This window comes from Ochotona princeps, unplaced genomic scaffold, assembly GCF_030435755.1.
Source record: "Ochotona princeps isolate mOchPri1 unplaced genomic scaffold, mOchPri1.hap1 HAP1_SCAFFOLD_255, whole genome shotgun sequence".
In the NCBI taxonomy this organism is placed as follows: domain Eukaryota; kingdom Metazoa; phylum Chordata; class Mammalia; order Lagomorpha; family Ochotonidae; genus Ochotona; species Ochotona princeps.
In genome coordinates, this window is record NW_026701838.1 from 162682 (window position 1) to 182862 (window position 20181).

A 20181-nucleotide genomic window follows, 5' to 3' on the forward strand; every position below is an offset into this window, starting at 1 on the left:
GCAAGAGGGCTTCAGAGGGTGATCTAAGGGGAGAACCTGTAAGTCCCTGCCGCATGCCAACGCACTCACACAGAATCTCTTGGGGAATAATTCAAGATTGTACATGAGTGTTAAGACACTTCAACAAATGGCGAAAAACCACCCCTTTCCCAACTGTCTCCAAAAGGGGGCAACCCATTCGGGACACGTGAGGATGCCACACACAGGCCACTCCAACGAGCAGGGTCACCCTATGAAGTGACACAGTCTATGTGACACTAGCTGGGAGGGAGGGCTGTGCACTCACATGCACACATGTGTGCACACAGACCTGAGGTAAGCAGATCACACCTCTGCAAACTGGCCCTCCTCAACATGGTGACGGCTGAAACCTTTGATCACCAGGGGTACAGGAAGTCGTAAATTTAACATCTCTGCAATTACAGTTTCTCTAGTAAGCAATCATATGCAGGGATTCTTCCAAACAGGTTCAAAATAATGTCTATGAGTCATTTGTCAGCCAGAAAAAAATGAGCAGAGCTTGACAGCTAAACACAGCCTGGCCCAGGGCCTGAGTGATCAGGCCAAGGCCCCACCTCTGCCTTTGGATGCCATGGCTCCTTGAATGGTGCACAGGGCGATTAGAGTGACACCCCCGGGCCCAACTCCAATCCCTCCACAACTGCCCCCGCCTCCACATCACTGCCGGCAAGGTTTAGGAGAGCCTTCTGATTTGGTGGAAGTCATCTAGCTACCGAGCAGTTGTGTTCCTGACAAGCTGGTGAGAGCTGGCAGGGAGTGGTGAGACCAGCGGCCATTCCCAGGACTAACACACCCAGGAGGCCCTCATTGTTCTCCACCAAAAATCCCACACCCTCTCAGGGGGCGTTTCACAACCATTTCAAATGCTCTTCTAGTTTTGCTTGGTTGGCTGTTCAGAGGCAGGAGGAAATGGGGCTAAATAACACATCTAGACATAGAATGGTTAAAAAAAAAAAAAGCAGAAGAAGAAAGGAAAGCATAATAAAGCCAGAAAAACTTAGAAAGAAACCCAAGTTGGATGAAAAGTAGCATTCCACAAACAGGCACATCAGCAGAGGGCGCATGTGGGTGTGAATCTGATCCACTTCTATGGTCGCACCTTCTAGAAACTGTGAAACAGTAAAGTTACAAAGAGACAGACAATACAGAGAGAAACTTTTGTGTTGACTCTGGCACCACATGTCTGCCTTTCCTTGGGAAACTAGCATACCACTCACGTATTTCAGAAATGTGTGATGGCTTTACTTATAACATTTCAAAAAACTCAGACGATGAAACAAGCAAGAGACTTATTACAACCTTGTGTGAGCATGCCGGGGTGTACAGACACACACACACACAGCCACCTTTCTCATGCTGGCTTCCTGGCCTCCTGCAGCTCACTGTTGGCAGACCAATGGGTGTGTGCATGCACACGAGTGCACACACACACACACACACACAGACACACACACAGAGCCACCTTTCTCATGCAGGCTTCCCCGGCCTCCTGCAGCTCACTGTTGGTGGAATTGAGTGCTTTGAAGAGTGCAGCGATGATCTTCCCTCTGGACTGAGGAAGGTAGTTGCAGGCTGCGAGTGCATCTTGGTAGAGAGAAATCAACGCAATTTCATTATGAAAACCAGAAACATACCTAAACAATTTCTCAGAGGATCAATAATGTGAACCTCTCGCCCGTTTTCTTACTATCTGCTCCCAGGAAAAGTGGCTGATAATACCTAAGAGGGATGTCAACAGCCAACCACAAAGGCTGCGGTGGAGGCGGACGTGTGGACTGGCAGCTGAGACCCCGAGGAGTGTCTGGGTTCCAGTCCCAGCCCTGCTTGCATCTGCACCTTCCCACCAGCGCCTAAGCTGGCAGGCAGTGGTGGTGGCTCAAGGAGTTGTGCTCCACCACTCAACTGGGAACCCTGGACTGAATCCCAGACCGCCAGCTTCAGTCTGGCCATTAGGAGTATTTGAGAAGTGAGCCACCAGATAGATTTTTCTGTTTCTACCTTTCAAATTAAAAACAAAGAAAGGGGAGGCCATGAGAAACCTCACACCTTCTGAAAGGAGGAAAAGCTCTGCTCCAAGCTATCCTCAGTCACAGCAGTCACATCAGAGCCACTGTCCAGGGAACTGACACACAGCTTCTACCCACCACCCCTGTCTGCTCAGGAAGCCCCCATCACATTTGGGGATTAAGCTCTAAGTGTCTGAAAGCACAAACATTCTTTGGAGAGGAGACACACTACAAAGGCTAACTAAGGGCAGTGAATGGCCCTGGGATGCACGGCGGGGAGTCCCCAGACATGCCCTCCACATGCACTTGCTACGTGGTGTTCCCACCAGTCCAGTGTCCCTGGCCTCGCCTTGTCTCATTCTACCAATTGACTTCTCAGTAAACTCACCTCTCGCTCAGAGAGGATTCTGGCAACATTTTACTAAGTGTCCAATAATAATTAAGCAAGAGTCAATTAAAAAAGCTTGTTCTGGGGCCTGGCGGCGTGGCCTAGCGGCTGAGGTCCTCACCTTGAAAGCCCCGGGATCCCATATGGGTGTCGGTTCTAATCCCGGCAGCTCCACTTCCCATCCAGCTCCCTGCTTGTGGCCTGGGAAAGCAGTCAAGGACGGCCCAATGCATTGTGACACTGCACCCACATGGGAGACCCGGAGGAGGTTCTGGATTCCCGGCATCGGATCGGTGCGCATCGGCCTGTTGTGGCTCACTTGGGGAGTGAATCATCGGACAGAGGATCTTCCTCTCTGTCTCTCCTCCTCTGTGTATATCTGGCTGTAATAAAATGAATAAATCTTAAAAAAGAAGAAAATATCTACCAAAAAAAAAAAAAACCTTGTTCTGGGTAACACATCCACACACTGTCAGTATACACTTTGCACAATCCTTACGTGTAGTGACTCAAGTTGCAGCAGCAGCAGCAGACTTCAGGACCCACCAGGTGCACAAGAGCTGCAGGCCCTTTTCTGTATGCTGCCTCTACAGGACAGTTCTCTTAAACACCTGAGTCACAACTACAGAACACACAGCTACTATACAGAAAGAATTCTTACATTCTACTCATGCATACAGTCCCCTGACATCTCATTATGTAGTTCAGGAAACAAATCAACTTGTTGATCCCACCTAAAGATCACAAATATCAGAAGGATCAGATAGTGGCAACAGCAAAGCTGTTTTTCTTTTAAAGATGTATTTGTTTCTTTGAAAGACAGCATCATGGAGAGATCACCCACCTACTGACTCACTCCCCCTGGACTGCAACGGCTGGGGCAGAGCTAGCTTTATCCGAGTCCTGCACGTGGATGGTTGGGCCCAAGCACTTTCCCAGGGACATCAGGGAGCTAAACTAGAAGCAGAGCAGCCAGGACTAGAGCTGGTGCTCATATGGGACGTGAGCACTGCGGGCAGCAGCAGCAGCTTAACCAACACCTCCAACACCTGCTGCCCATCTCCGATACACATGAACTCACTCAGGGCTGTGATTCGCAGGGGTACAAGCGACGGGAGGCTTTTGTAACAAGGCAGCTTTGTCAGAGCAGAGTCTTCGGCCTCACACAAGTTCAGCAGCTGGAAGACAAAATGATGACATTTAGCCCATTGATACTGTAAAGGCATGCCAACCTTGCAAGTACCACAGCACAGCAATCTTCCACACACACACAGCAACTCAACCAGCAACAGACAAACTGCACCCCAATCCTGAAGCACTCAAGTATCCAGGTGAACAGAGCTTCCTCACTCACGACGGCCCAGGCCGTCAGCACCGCCAGCTTCTGCCCTTAGCTGAGGTGCAGCTTATAACGCAACTGGACTCCAGACAGGCCAAGGGACGCTGTCTGCCCATCTCCCAGGAGCTCTTGGTCCTGCCTAAGCCAAAAGCATGTCACTGACACAAGGGCCCTAGCAAGAGCTGGACCACATGACCACAGCATGCACGCTGAAGCAGAAAGCACAGGGTTTAAAGACCAGGAAGGACAGCTTCCTAACCGGAAACTCAGACTCAGAGGGGACCATGGCGTCCTGCTTGCTTTCACCTCAGCTTCCCCCGACAACTCATACAGAGAAGTGACTGATATCCCAAAACTTTTAAATGGGCACTGGTCACTAGCTCACCACAGGACTCTGAATACAGGAACTCGACTGCCTCCACAGTCTGACTTCTGTCCATCACTGTCTAATATCACCACACTGGAACGTCTATGATGACAAACATTTGCCATGGGAACCAGCACTGTGGTACAGTAGGCTAAACCTTCACCTGTGATGCCAGCATCCCATATGAGCACTGGTTTATATCCTGGCTGCTCCACTTCTGATCCAGCTCCCTGCTTATGGCCTCGAAAACCAGCAAAGGCTGGCTCAAGTTGTTGGGCCCATGCACCCACGTGGGAGACCCGGAGACGGCTCCTGGCTCCTAGTCATTGTGGCCATGGGGAGTGAACCAGCAGAAGAAAGATTCTCTCTCCTCTATGTAGCTCTACCTTTCAAATAAAAATAAATCATTAAAAAAAAGAGCAAGTTTTCAGCATTGGTATTTGGATGGAGGCAAAGCAGCAGGCTGAGCTCGCATCCACGCTTCCCAGCTCACCTACTCGGTGGCTCGGACAACACAAGCATCAGGCTCAGCTCCTGCAACTCCAGCGTTAGAACCAACAGCATCTACACCACAGGGCACCACCAGAGCCCACCAGGAAAGTCCAAGCAGCCTCCACACACTGGCTCCAGACATCAGACTGATTAAAGCAGCGGCTAGTGATCTGCTCTCTAAGACAAATGAGGATCCTAAGTCAGAGCCAGGGCCACGTCCCCTGGAAGGCTGACAGGGTTCCAAGGATCCAAGGCCACCAACACTATGCTGCACCTCTCCTGTCCCCGGCCTCCCTTCCACCAGATCTAGGAGCAACACATCTGCACAGAGCCCAGGGCCAGGCCAGGGCTGGTTACCTGCATTATTTCCCGAGCCTTCTCTGAACGCACACAAAGACGGGCTAGCAGACACACGGCAGCACCATGCACGCGCCTCCACACCCACACCCACCCCTACCTCTGTGTAGAACACCTCATGCTCCACCACGTTCAGGTCCATGGTGAAGAGTCGAGGCTGCAACATGGTGCAAAATGTGTTGCCCTCCATGAGGCCGATCTGCGCGTTGGTGGGCTGGTGGAGCAGCAAGTGCTTCTTGGGTGGGACCATGTCCTGCAGCACCTGGGAGAGCCAAGGAGGACGCACCACTCACTGGCTGCCCTCAAAAGCACAGTGTCTCAACACAACACTTTCCAGCAACTAGTCTGAGAGCCAGTGCTGTGAGAACAACATCGGGAAGGCGGGATGTGCCCTGTGCGACGGGTTAATGCCCATGACTCATCAAAACTTCTCTAAAGATGAAGAAAACACAACAACACTGCCATACAACCACCAGACTGTGCTACAGGGGCTCAGCAAACTGTCCCAGCCCTGGCCCCAACAAGCTCCCAGCCGGTGCCAGCATCAGCTACTCCACGCACAGCGGAGGCAAGAGAGCAGGCAGAACAGGACACAGGAGGATCAATGGAGCAGCACCCCAGACTTTCAAATGAAAAGCCACCTCCAAAGTTCATCCCAGTTACCCAGGTGCCAGAAATCTCACCTCTTTGTGGGGCTCCATGATCACCATCACACTTTTCCCGGTGACCTAGGCCAATACCTGCAGGGAATGCATAGCCTGCTTTCTCATGGTGGAGTTTGGAGAGGTGACTTCTTGCACCAGATCATGTGTCACGTGGTGGAAAGACTTTTCCTGGGCCGCTACGATCTCCTCGGCCTGCTCCCCGTCCTTCAAGGGAGTCGCACACCTCATCAGGAGCTGTTCCAGGGTGGTCTTGGCCATGGCCACGGCCCCATTGGAAACCTGCAGGTCAGGGCCATCTTAAGACAAAGGCATTGAGGCCATGTGTTACACACCACATGCTCTGCCTCTCACCCACCTGCGTGCCACCTGCTGTCCCAGGGGCAAATAGGGGTGGGAGAACCATGCCCCTCACAGCAGCTGCTTTAGGTAGACTACTGCAGAACCACTCAGTTCTTCCGGTAAGTTAATTCCTGCTTGTCAGAATACATCCACTAGGCAGGACCCTGGCACTTAGTACAGTCAAGCCAGTAGTGCTGTCATATTTTACTGGTGTGAATTACAAATGCACGTGGGTTCATGAAGGATGCAACTTGGAGGACGCATCTGCACACATGAGGGCTGTGCCTCACTCTCCCTCTTCAGCTGCACCCCAGTGAGTGCTTCGGCCTGTGACCACCCCTAGCAAGTTCTGCACTGTCCTTGTACAAGACACTGTCATGAAACCCGAGTCTCAGCCAGCCCTCCTGCCAGGCAGCTGCTGGCACAGCCACCAGCCCAACTGCCCTGCAGGTGAGCAGCCTCCGCTGAGCGCTCGTCACCCACCTCTCCAGTCAGGTCCATCATGACAGAGGAGCGCTTTGAGGAACGTCTGCTGGTTCTGTAGAACCCAGGTGAGAGGAAGCCGCACCATAAGGAACTTGATGGACACAACACCACACAGCTTCGCATACCAAGCCTGCTCGTAACAGCACGCGCACAAGCGCTCCACGATGTAGGAGAACAGAGGCAGCTGGCATGCCTGAGGGAGACAGCAAACTCAAGTGCATGGCTGCAGTGGCCTGCAACCTCTACAAAGGCTTCAGGGGCCAAGGACCACCCCTCAAATGAGAAGACAACCCTTCCTTACCCTCTCCTTGGAGCCCAGGATGATGCTTGCGACATCAAAGATCATGGCTAAGGCCACCTCTCCGATTTTGCACAGCTCCTTTTCCTTATAGGCCATGCAAATAGCTATGGCGTCAATAAGAACCGGAGGGTCCACCCCCGTGGACCCATTCTCTTCACTGTGAAACATGGCAGTGCTGGGATGGCTGCCCACCTGGTAGCAAGGCAGCAAGAATGGACCTGAGAAGAGAGGGGAAGGCATGAGACGGAATTCGGCACATAGCATGAACACTCATCCCTCAAGCTGCAAAACTATGTCACTTTTCCCTGGGAGTGAGCAGCCCAGTGCAGCCAACTAACTTAGAAACAAAGGGCCTGATTCTAAGACTAGTTTTCTGAAGTTTTTCCATTACCCACTATATTGGTTTCCCATTATCTCTAGTTACTCTAAAAGCAAACTTGCTTAAAAGAATCCCAACCAGCTATTTTTAGGTTTATCATGAAGTAGATGAGGGACATGACATGGGAATGACTTGAGTTATGCTCTGCACAGCTCTGTGCAACAAACAGGCAGTGGTAGCAACAACAGCAAGCTATGATGGAGAGTGCACCCAGAGACCAGGCAGCTGCAGCAACCAGCAAGCAGCGCCTCACAGGTACCCAGCACCAGCCTGGCCAAGTGCCTCACAGGTACCCAGCACCAGTCTGGCCAAGTGTCTCCCAGGCACCCAGCACCAGCCTGGCCAAGTGTCTCCCAGGTACCCAGCACCAGCCTGGCCAAGTGTCTCACAGGTACCCAGCACCAGCCTGGCCAAGTGCTCATTCGTATAGCACAGACTGTTCAGGAGGAGGAGAGCAGGCACCAAGTTCTGCGCACTGCCTGCCAGTCTCAAGTGTGAGGAGCTCTGAGCACACAGCCAGGAGCAGGTGGTCTGACTGCTGCTCCTCTGCCAGGAGACATCAGAATGCACAAATGCACAGATCGTGGCCCTGATGACAACTGGCAGGGCCACGACTGTCACTTACAAGAGCATCATCTGTACTAATTTGATCATGAAAACTGACAAACCGAATTGGTCTTTTACGTCAAAGAGCTTGGGTGGCCTGGCAGCAGGTGGCAATGCCTGCTCCAGAGAGCAGAAATGGGTCTTGTAGGGGTTGCCCAGCAGCACAAACAGTAAGCCAAAGCTTAGAAGAGATCACCCAGGAGAGGCAGAACACCATGAAATAGATCAAAAGCCAACCTGGCTTTGAAGTGCAGCGTCTACAAGGACTCAGACCCCATCTCTCAGAAAGACAAGGGCCAAAGCATTCAAGTGGGCCTAACGTTACCCAGCTGACATGTGGTAATGACCTTCCATCTTCCCAACATCCACCACCAAAACACTCTGACCAGCACTGTGAGCAGTCAGGATGCACAAGCCCAGAGGCAATGGGGTGCTTGGAGATGCTCCCTGCAGCAGTCCTCACTCACCACACTGCTAGGCCACAGCCACCATGGTGTAATGCCAAATAAGGCTGGCCACAAAGGGCAGGGTGCTGGGCTGCAGATCCCTGATGACGGCCGACATGAAGGCCCCGGTCAGGGCCTGCTCAAATGTCTTCTGAGCTGGCATGTCCTGAGCCTTGCAGCGATGGGAAATGATGACACTGGGGATGGACTTCTCTGTGAAGCTGAAGACAGAATGAAACTCACCATCAGACACCCAGCCCTGGGCCACTGGAGCCACACAGCGAGGCCTGGGCAAGTTCATCTCCCTACCTGAACTCCAGCACCACCTGACATTGTGAATGAGTCTCATCATGAACCTTTATGGCCAGTGCCACAAACACCCACACGTGTCCTTAGTATGAGCTTGGGCCATGGCATAGTTTTTTTGTCATCATTCCCTATTTTAATAAAGCCAGTGCTTTGATCTTTGATAGTTAAATAAACCAAAATTCTAAGAAGTAACTTCAATCAACGATCCAGCAAGCATGAAAACACTATACCCCGAAGGTATAGTGAAAAGCCACAGCGAGAACAGACTCACACAGGCCAGCCACCCTAAAGCATTTCCTGCCAGTTCCTGCACCCAGGCAAATACACCCAAAACAGGATGTTCAGGAAGGACAAGCTACAGTACCCAAACCTTTCAAAAATGGTGCAGGCTTCTTCCAACTTCCACAGCTTCAACAACAGAGCCTCTCAGATCTCACCCCACTTACCCCCTGCCACGGTTTTGCTTCTGAAGCTGATAAACCCACTGGGACTCGGCATTTCCACACACAACACCTTTAGATGTGAAGAGGGTGGGCACCTGCCTCACTCACCCACCCACAAAGCCATCTCAGCTACTGCCCCACCTGGGACAGTGCTCTTTAAATGCCCCTGGGCTCGAGGTGCTCCAAGAAGCCTCCTGGTTCCCACTTCCACTCTTGCCCAGTGGCTGCTCAGCAAAGCAGGATATTGTTGCCAATACTGTGACACTGAGAGTAAGCCCACCTTGGCCTGAGCCTGTCCAGCTCTTGGTCGTACCCACTGCAGACCATGTGGGAAGTGAGCCACAGTGGCAGAAAGAGGCATCAGGCATGGAGGCCACCAAAGGACTCAGGGCAAATGGGTCGGGAGCCTCACTCTCTCAAGCCATAAACCCACATGGAGGCAACAAACAAGGCAGATGGTTGTAGCGCGCCCCTGGCCAGCAGGGAATAAAACGCAGACACCGAAGTTCTTCTCTGATCACACTTTATTGGAGCGCCGCTTGGTTGAGGGCAAGATGGTGGTGGGGGCGCAGGGAGAGCAAAGCGGATGGCTTATATACATCTCTATGAGAGGCGTGTCTGTGGCTCAGTGACCGGTCGTGATAGGACAGTGAGTGCTTACTTGTCAGATTGGGATAGGTCGCTGCTGTTGCCAGGCAAACTAGGGCAGGAAGCTACGTCAGGGCAGAGTTGTTTACTCTGTGCCTGTCGCCATCTTGTAATGGCGACTGACTGCGCTCTGCAGATGGTAAACAGCATCATCCCAATTCCCAAGCACCCCAAGTTCTCCTCCACATTCTGGAGGCCAAGAGAAGCATCCCTAGGTAGAAACGCATGCTCTTTCTGACTTGAAGAGGCACATAGCCAACACCGAGGACCCAGGAGGTCCTCCCTAGCACACATTCCCACTGCGAGATGCCCAGTTCAGGCAGCAGACAGCAACCCACTTGGGGTGGGCCAGGAGCTGGTACAGCGCATGCTTGTTGTCCTCCAGGCTCATCATGGCCACCAGGAAACACTTGATCACTTCCCATGCCTGCCGCCGGTAGTAGGGCTCTGTGTTGGCACTCTTCAGGCAGTCCAGAGCGGTTTCAATGTCCTGCAACAAAGGTACACAAAACTATAGTTTGTACTGAAAGCATAATTTTGACAAGTTTCACACGAAGCCACACACAGAACAATCTAACATCAGGCATCCCTCCTATGGCACCCCCAGTCCGTCACGATACATGGGGTGGCAGGATCCATGAGCAGGTAAGATGGCCAGGGGAGACTAAGGAGATTCGCTGAGCCTGGAAGTCTCTGAGGACAGAGTTGCTGGACTGAACCAGATTCTATGCCACACACAGAATGCCCGTTTCTCTCTCTCTCTCTCTCTCTTACACACACACATACATCCAGACTCTGTGTCACACTCATCAAGGTTCTAGTAATAAGACAAGTTTCCTGAGGCCATACACTTCGGTCTGGGCCCCAAGTTCAGCCTGAGAAATGGCTTTCCCGAGCTCTTTGAAAGGGAGTAAGGTCAACCTAACTACTTTTTGGAAAACCAACACAGCTGCATACACTCTTCTCTTCATTTCTTTTTTTTTTTTTTAAGATTTCTTTATTTTTATTACAAAGTCAGATATACAGAGAGAGGAGGAGAGACAGACAGGAAGCTCTTCCGTCCAATGATTCACTCCCCAAATGAGCCACAACGGCCGGTGCAGCGCCGATCCAAAGCCGGGAACCAGGAACCTCTTGCGGGTCTCCCACGCAGGTGTAGGGTCCCAAAGCTTTGGGCCATCCTCAAGTGCTTTCCCAGGCCACAGGCAGGGAGCTGGATGGGAAGTGGAGCTGCTGGGATTAGAACCGGTGCCCATATGGGGCATTCAAGGCGAAGACTTTAGCTGCTAGGCCATGCCGCTGGGCCCCTCCTCTTCATTTCAATGAGCTCTACAGCACAGGAGAGCACAATCACACACACAGTCACAACTCAAAACTCCAAGTCACAGCATAGCGACTCTCTCCCACCCAAACAGCTCCCTCTTTCAGGGGACACCAAAGTTGGTCATCCTTCCAGGGAATACAACTTTGAAAGCACATAAGCATGCACACTAATGTTGCCTGGTGCTTCTGTGAAACAGACGGAGTGTGCATGCTACAGCCACGTATAGAGCTCTGATGTCGGACAATCACGCAGAAGCCTCTCGGGCGCAGACCCACGGCAGTGAGCGACAGAGTTCAAGGGCTTTTCCTTCTGCCTACAGGGCTCTATACAGTTGGCAAACACCACAGCAGAAAGCACGGGACCCAGCGTCACCTCCATCACAGAACTGCACCCTCAACACTCAGCTCGCTTTTTGATCAGGGTTACCCTAAGTGCCAGGATTCCTGCAGGTCACAGTCTCGATGAGTTCCAAACACCTCTAGGACAAGGCCAAATGTCTCGGCCCAGCCACAGTCATGCTCCACATGCCATTTCAGTTCTTAAAATCCCAATCCTCTCATTCCTTCAAAGAACCTCAATTACGGCTACAAAGGTGGAGTCTTGAGGCCACTCCAGTCCGACTGAGCCTCACGTGTCCCTAGAAGCAGGGGTGCTGGGACGAGAGTTCTCAACTTCAGGGCCTACATCCTGTCCTGGTAGGCTGACAGGACTGAAGAGATTGCCCCAAGGATGGCGGGTTGCAGTGGTTGACCCTGCCTCTGCTTGGGTGTCCTGAGCCTCAGCCATCTCTGCCATCCCCACGCTGCTCCCGCACACCTGGGCCAGCACCTGAGCTGCCTTTCAGTACCAACAATGCTGCCCTTGAGACAGGCTGTCAGCCAGCATCCCGCCCCAAGCGACCCAGAGGGAGCCCCAGGGATGAGAGTCAGCAGTGCAGGAAAGTCTCCTGGCCACTCTGGAGTGCAGCCTAGAGACCCCTGGCATCTGCAGCAGCCAAGTCCCTGCCCAGTAAGCAGGCATCTGACCCCTACCTGGACAGAGTCCTGTGTCCTACAGGGACTGACAAGCAGCTCAGGCCTCCAAGGCCCATAAGCAAGAGTCGGCACAGCAGCTACACGAATGGCAACCTCGAGCCTGAGCACATCACACCCTCTGAACAAAATCTGTGCCTTCACACTGTCTCCACCATCAGCTGCTCCTTCTCCAGGACTGGGCCAGCAGGCACCTCACCTTCCCTTCTCTGTCTTCCCTCACTACCATAGGACTGCAATCTTAGGGTCCCCATCCACGGCCACACAGGGAGCAGACTGCAGCGCCAGCGAGTGGTCAAAAAGCAAGGCAATTGCAAAACGAGCTTCCGTTCAACACCCCTGGTATCGCTGTCTATGTTACAGGACAGCAAATTCAGGGTGCACAAGCCCACATGAGTGCAGACAGACTCCAAGGATGACAAAATCCTCAGGAAAAAAACCAGAAACTCGAGCATCTGGCGCCCCCTGCTGGCACTGGGGGTCAGCACACTTACCTGCATGAGCTCAGTGCGCAGGGGCTGAATGTGGTCCTGAAGGAAATCGGGCTGCAGGTTGTCCACACACAGCTCCAGAGTCCGCAAGCCTTGGCTGACCAATGTCTGAGAGCCATTGAACGCGGACACGAGGGGATCCATCAGCATGGGCAGATAGGGCAGCAGAGAGCTCAGCCTCACAGGCACTGTGAGACAGCTCCACGAAGAGGTCCTTCATGTGCTGCTTGTGCAGGCCGCTCTGCAGCATGTTCAGACCTGTCAACGAGAGGCGGAGACTGACCAGCACCTAGCCAAGCCCATGCACAGCCCAGCCGGCCCCTCTCATCACAAACACCAGCACCTAGCCAAGCCCGTGCACAGCCGTCGGCCCCTCTCATCACAAACATCAGGAGCAGGTGCTGTGTGCAGGACTCAGTACCCTGCGACAAGCCCTGTACCCACACCTGCCACCCCTCCGCTGGCGCCCACAGCAGGCTGAAGGCAATGACTGCAAAACCACATTTCACACTCAGCATAGTAAACCTCATCTAAACATGATGCCCTTAAACCTTAAACTACATTTTAAGTCATTTTCCAAAACTCCTGTTACACTCTTTAGAAGCGCCATCTGAAGTCACTGACTGCTACACGTTGACAATTCACAGCCTTCCTTATTCAGGCTCCCAACAGAACACAGCTAAGACCTATGCTCTGAAGGAAACATTTGTTCTTCACTAGGAGCAGCAGGACAGTGTGTGTGCCATGTGCCGAGTCCCTCCCTCAGCAGCCAGCACTGGACCAAAGCCGGGAACCACAGGGCAGGAACCCAACCACCAGAAGCATCACTGCTGCCTGCCGGAGGCCACCTCAGCAGGAGCTGCCATCGGGAGCTGGAGCTGCTCCAACAGGGGTGCACATCCTAACTGTGGGCCCTGGGTCTGCCTCAGGACATTGGTTTTCAATTCCCCTTTTGCATACCATGGAGCCAACCCACCCATATTAATGAAGATGAGCAAGTGTTTGCTGAATTCCTGCCTGCCGCTGCCCCTCTTAGTGCCAACAGCCAACAGGGCACCCAGCAGGGCATGCCCATGTGGCACTGGCTGCAGCAGAAGAGCTGAGAGTTCACCGGGAGGCCACAACAAAGCACTGGGGTCAGATCCAGGACAACAAAGGATGATGATGAGGGGGCCTGGAGCCACGCTCCAGGGAGAGGACCCGCAGCACAGCCAGAAGGGGAGACAGGCTGGGGACGGCAGTGTGCATACAGGGAAGATGCCGAGTGGTCCAGCCAGAACGACTGCAGACAGATCAGGCCTGGATGCATGAGCCCCAAAACCCTTCCCAGAGGACTTCTGGCACACCTGAGCACAGCATCTCCTAAGCAGCTTTTCACAGCTAAGTACTCATGAAAGAAAAACCCCTTGGACAGAATTTCAAGTCAGTTCACACCCACAAACACTGCATGGACCCAAACTGCCCTTCAAGTGAGTATTTTCAAAGCATTCTTGTCCCTCGCCCTCCAGTGCTGATGTCGGACAGCAAAAGGCAGGCCCCCTACCCTCCTGCCTGCTGACAGAGCAAACAAAGCTGAAGCATATATCCTACTCACCTTCCTCCACACCTCAACCCCGCTCGCAGTCAGAGGCCCACAGGGGCGTGCAGTCCTCAACTCTCTCTACTACAGAAACAATATTGAAAAGAAAATTAACTCATAATTCCTAGTCACAGAAATTGTAAGCTCCTGTTCATGCAAATTACAAACTAACTAGAAAATACTAACAGCCTGTTTTTTCCTTCCTTTTCTCAACCTAGGTATCCCTGATCCACGTTTTCTAACTCTTAGAAGACATTTTCTTTCTAGACCTGCTTCCCTCACACCAAAAAAAGACAACCAAGTCATAACTCCCCCAAACCTGTTCAACTCTGAGAACAAAAGGCCTGAACACGGCTCCCTCAGTGTCCCAGAGCAAGGTCAGGGAAAGGTCACACACTGCCTCCCCAACCATAACCTTTGCCAAGTACAGGGGATGAACCCCAACTGCCACATGTGGCCACACACAGCCATGCACAGCCACACAGAGACACACCTGGCCACACACAGCCACACTGTCCATGTCCTTACCTTGCAGGAGGTTTGGGAGGAGGGGTAGGAACTCCTGGTACAGGAGGTCATGGCTACCCCCACCAATAGAGCGGAAGAGCAACCGGAGCAGCAGGAAGTAGTTGTAGAGCTCCTTGGCAGTCTGCGCAAGCTCCATTGAGCTGTTCAGGATCTTGTGCAGATGAGGCTGTGGGGGAACAAAGGATTAGTGGGCTGCAGGCAGGGAGGCTGCCACGGCAACCCAAGAGCGCCAGGTAACTGACCAAGGAAGTCCTTGCTGCCGCCCCTGTGCCTCACATTCACTTGGCCTCCCTCACGTGGCAGTTCTGACGTGTGCCGGGCTGCATAACACAACACCTCTCGGCACACGTACGACAGGCAGTGCACTCTGCTGACACAGTCGCTGCCCTGTGTACGGTGGGAGTACAGTACAGACTGTTTTCTGTGACATTCATTTTGGCACAATATTCCAATGCCCTAGCCTCTCGGTGTGTCCTATGGGGCCAATCTGTCTTCTTCACCGCATCCAGTGCTGGCAACAATGAAAGCACTTGAAGGGGTTGCAGTGCTAGCTACCTGGCCACAGATCATGATAAAGTCTTCTGCATCTTTACCTTGTCTGTTTTTAAAAAAGATTTATTTATTTATTTTTATTGGAAAGGCGGACAAACAGAAAGGAACATCTTCTGTCTGATGGTTTACTCCCTAAGTGACCACAACGGCCGGAGCTGAGTCAATCCAAAGCCAGGAGCCAGTTGCTCCTCCGGGTCTCCCACGCGGGTGCAGGGTCCCAAAGCTTTGGGCCATCCTTGACTGCTCCCCCAGGCCACAAGCAGGGAGCTGGACGGGAAGCAGAGCCACCGGGATTAAAACCAGTGACCATATGGGATCCTGACACGTGCTAGGCGAGGACTTTAAAAACTATGGCACTGACCGGGCCCTACCTTGTCTGTTGTTACAAACATCAACCTCTACACTCCCACTCCCACTGTCTACACCCTCACTTTCCCCTCAAAAAAGCTCTCTTCAGATGCAAACAGTGGCAGCATACAGCTTTCTGTGGCAGCTGAACACTATGCCTTAAGAGGAAATGAATTCTGACAAGGTTGTTTTTGTTCTGCCACGTGCTATTCTTAGCACGTAACAGCGGAAAAGTTTTGGGCATTCTAGACTCAAGTGATGAGCTCTAACTATGCAAACTTCTTCATTTCTTCAGAACATGAAGCAAACACAAACCGATTCCTGGTCTTGACTGCAAATGGAGAGGTAAACACACGTTCCTGCACACTGTCATTGCTTAAATATCAGTGGCTCCAGCTTGACCTGGAGAATCCACAGGGAGAGATTACTCGGCAGCACTGCTAATCTCAACATACAGGCTCACCCAACCTTCCACGTTTCTCCTCCTAAGTCATCAGATAACCTAAGCTCTGTTTAGAGACCAGAAAATGCTGCCACATCCAGCCCTCAGGTGGCAAACACGCAGTAATGACACAACATACTCAAGTCACACAGCATCCCCTCCGAGTGAGAATCAGACGTGAATACAGACACCTAGCTTGGGGAGCTTTACCTTCAGCATTTGCTCATTTTCAGCTGCAAACAGGGAGACGGAGCAAAAGACCAACTTGAACACCTTGAGGTACAGGTTGGAGAGCTCCACGTTGGAGCCCATCTCTGGCAGGCGGTCCAGGAGAAACTCCACCAGAATGGTAGCCAACAAGGCAGAGGTAGTTGGATTCTCCAACAAGGAATTGGCGACAACTGGCAAGATTGAGAGCCACTTGTGAGCAGCAGAACCCCCCTCCCTCCCATCAACACACAGTGATTTGATGGGCATTCCCCAAACACAAAACCAATCCTGAATCCGACGCTAAGCTTTGGATCATTCACGTATGAAGAGAAAGCTTAATGGGACCACCGAGCTCTGAGAGCTTCAAGCACCAAATTCTACGATATTCTCACCATCAAAGACGAACAACCTACAAGCAACAAATGCTTGATTGCTACTGCCAGCTGAGGCACAAATACCATGGCCCCAACCTGGCACCGCAAGAGCATAGTACCTGCCTCTGAGGATAGGAAGATGGACTGGTGATGTTAGGCTGTGTTATGATACTAACACACTAGAGAAACATATCTGAGGAAGAATGTGTCCGGGGTATGTGGACTCACACCTGTGCAATTGCAATACTCACTGGTTTGCTCAAGAGTTAGGGGAGCCATGGGTTGAGCTGAGCATGACCATGGAACCTGCTGGCACTCATAGAAACTCGGGCTGGGAACAGACCCAGCTCATCCAGGATGCAGCATCTGTAGGAAAATTGAGAAAAATAATGTAGGGTGGTCTGGGCCACAACATGCATCAGCTCACACGAAGGACAAGACAGAGGGTACAGACTGCAGGGCTAGGGGCTAGAAACCTGTGGAACAAGTGAGATCTGGGTGTGGGAGTGGGCCTGGTGGGGGGGATGTGGGGAACTTCCCAGCTGGGCTCTAGCTCTCATGCTGAGCACATGAGGCAGGCCTGGCTAGTGGTCAGTCCGGACAAGGCTGAACCACTTATTTTTGAGTATTTCTAGTGGAGGGGTAACTGTTGGATGTGGCAGGGCCTGAGAAAATCTTGTCACACTAGTATATGCAGGATCCCAGATGGAATGTGTGTCATTAGGATTGCCCATCATAGCATCCGCTAGCATGAAAGGTGGGGATGGCAGAAAGTTTGGCAAGGCTAGGTGGCACCCAACCCCACTGACCATGAGAAGTGAGCCTTGGGCTGGCTAACCTGGTTAGGCTGCAGCATCTGTTGGTAAAAGCCAAGATGGGTGATGGTCTATGCCAGACCATGTCAGAGCAACCACTGACATGGGGAACCTCTATGGCTGGGAGCAGGTGTTCTCAGGAAGCTAAGAGGATGCCCTGGGTAGGGTATGGTTCCCACTGGTGAGTGCAAGAGCCAGAATGGGGTGGCAAACGGGACTGGACAGGACTGCAGTCTCCCTCAACATGCATGAGGACGGATCTGGTGTGTGCCAAACTAGAATAAGCTCTAGCATCGACCTGGCTTACAAAAGGAATGGTAGGTGCACCATGCACTAGCTAGGTCTCCACATTTGCTGAAACACAGAAGAGTTCTCTGTGGGAGCAGGACATTCAATGCAACTTCATGGCACACACTGGTAGATGTCTGATCCAGCTCGGGTGCAGGACAACCCTCTCTGGATTTTGAGCTGTAATTATACCAATAACTCCACAGTCCCTGAGTCATGAACAAAATCAATTTGGCATCTCCCGATGGGGGTGGGGCTGGCACTTAGCCTTCAAAAGTGGAAGCCTTCAGAACCAAATTGCCACCTAGCCATATTAACATTGAATGTAAATGGCTTAAACTCATCAACTCAATGTCACAGATTAGAGGACTGGATCAAAAAACAAAACCCATCTAGCTGCTGCTTCCAGGAGACACATCTCACTAGCCAAGATCAGAGGAAACTCAAAGTGAAAGGATGGAAAAAGATATTTCAAGTGTATGCTAAGGACAAACATGTGAGGATAGGCATTCTTATATCAGATGATGTAGACATCGATGCGAAACACATTAAAAAGATGAAGAAGGATACCTTGGAATGATCAAAGAATCCATTCAGCAAGAAGAGATCACCAGAAGAGATACATATGCGCCAAATGCAAAAGCGTCTAACTATGTGAAGCAAACATTAATGAACATCAAGGGCAAAACAATCTCCAATACAATTAGAGTGGGTGACTTTAATACCCCAGTAACATCAATGGACAGATTAAAAAATAAAAGCAAAAACTCAGGATCGAAACAACAGAACTCACCCAAACTCTTGAGCAAAGGGACTTAGTTGACATCTATCGAACAGATCAAAACTTATGAGATACAATCAAGGCAGTGTGAAGAGGAAAACTCATCTCAATCCATGCTTACATTCAGAAACTGGAACAGCATCAAGTAAATCTGCTATCCTTGCAGGTCAGAAACTAGACCAACAACAGCAAGCAATCCCAAGATCACTGTGAAAAAATAAATCATCAAATTAACGGAGGAAATAAACCAAATAGACACCAAGAGTACGGTTCATCAGATCAATGAATCAAAGAGCTGGTTCTCTGAGAAAATCAACAAAATACACTCCCCACTAGCACGAGTCAAAACAAGGATGGAGAAGATACACATCAATGGCATCAGATATCAGAAAGGAAACATAACAACTGATACCTCAGACAGACAGAGAATTATGACGAACTACCATAAGCAACTGTACGGGAACAAATCAGAAGAGCTAGTAGACATGGATAGAGTTTTACACACATACAATGTAGCAAAGTGAATCAAGAGGAACTTAACAAGCTAAATACACCTATAACATGTACTGAGATTGAATCAGTACTTAAAGCACTCCCAAACAAGAAAAGTCCTGGAAGACTTGGGTCCACAGCTGAATTCTACCAAACATTTCAAGAGGAACTAGCCCCAGTCCTCCACAAGCTTTTCCAAACAATAGACAGAGGAGCAATTCTTCCCAACACTTTCCGTGAAGCCACTATTGCCTTAAGTTCAAAGTCGCATAAAAAAACAACAGACGCCAAGGGCTGCGGGAGAGGACGTCTAGCTCGGATCCCGAACCCAGTCCGCCATGGGCCCATGGCTCATGGCGGGCTGGGCCCGGACATGCCTGGGTGCCGGGCCTGCTCCCTTCTGGGGTGAGTACACCGAGGGGGGAGGCCTCCGTGACTGGACATGTCCGGGGCCCACCCACCACCCGCATTGGGTGGTGAACGGGATTGGGGAGGGGCGCAACCTTGGGCCTGCAGGATTAAACCTCCGGCTGCCAGAGGCGAGCCGAGGGCTGCGGGAGAGGACGTCTAGCTCGGATCCTGAACCCAGTCCGCCATGTGCCCATGGCTCATGGCGAGCTGGGCCCGGACATGCCTGGCTGCGGGGCCTGCTCCCTTCTGGGGTGAGTACGCCGAGGGGGGAGGCCTCCGTGACTGGACATGTCCGGGGCCCACCCACCACCCTCATTGGGTGGTGAACGGGATTGGGGAGGGGCGCAACCTTGGGCCTGCAGGATTAAACCTCCGGCTGCCAGAGGCGAGCCGAGGGCTGCGGGAGAGGACGTCTAGCTCGGATCCTGAACCCAGTCCGCCATGTGCCCATGGCTCATGGCGGGCTGGGCCCGGACATGCCTGGGTGCGGGGCCTGCTCCCTTCTGGGGTGAGTACGCCGAGGGGGGAGGCCTCCGTGACTGGACATGTCCGGGGCCCACCCACCACCCGCATTGGGTGGTGAACGGCATTGGGGAGGGGCGCAACCTTGGGCCTGCAGGATTAAACCTCAGGCTGCCAGAGGCGAGCCGAGGGCTGCGGGAGAGGACGTCTAGCTCGGATCCCGAACCCAGTCCGCCATGTGCCCATGGCTCATGGCGGGCTGGGCCCGGACATGCCTGGCTGCGGGGCCTGCTCCCTTCTGGGGTGAGTACGCCGAGGGGGGAGGCCTCCGTGACTGGACATGTCCGGGGCCCACCCACCACCCTCATTGGGTGGTGAACGGGATTGGGGAGGGGCGCAACCTTGGGCCTGCAGGATTAAACCTCCGGCTGCCAGAGGCGAGCCGAGGGCTGCGGGAGAGG

The 20181-nt window shown here is 52.2% G+C and overlaps 1 protein-coding gene across 1 annotated transcript in view; it reads right to left on the minus strand.

Moving 5' to 3' along the window:
- The window catches only part of LOC131479467 (transformation/transcription domain-associated protein-like), a gene marked incomplete at its 5' end in the record, with an annotated part of 55363 nt that extends 39075 nt beyond the window's left edge, over positions 1–16288 (minus strand). Inside the window, 14 exon segments of the mRNA XM_058659982.1 lie at positions 1069–1130; positions 1484–1605; positions 3497–3593; positions 5071–5232; positions 5654–5914; positions 6458–6482; positions 6484–6653; positions 6762–6979; positions 8214–8413; positions 9931–10103; positions 12442–12637; positions 12639–12696; positions 14546–14711; positions 16098–16288. Coding sequence (XP_058515965.1) covers positions 1069–1130; positions 1484–1605; positions 3497–3593; positions 5071–5232; positions 5654–5914; positions 6458–6482; positions 6484–6653; positions 6762–6979; positions 8214–8413; positions 9931–10103; positions 12442–12637; positions 12639–12696; positions 14546–14711; positions 16098–16288 — 2101 coding nt within the window.
- Positions 16289–20181: the final 3893 nt, after the last annotated feature.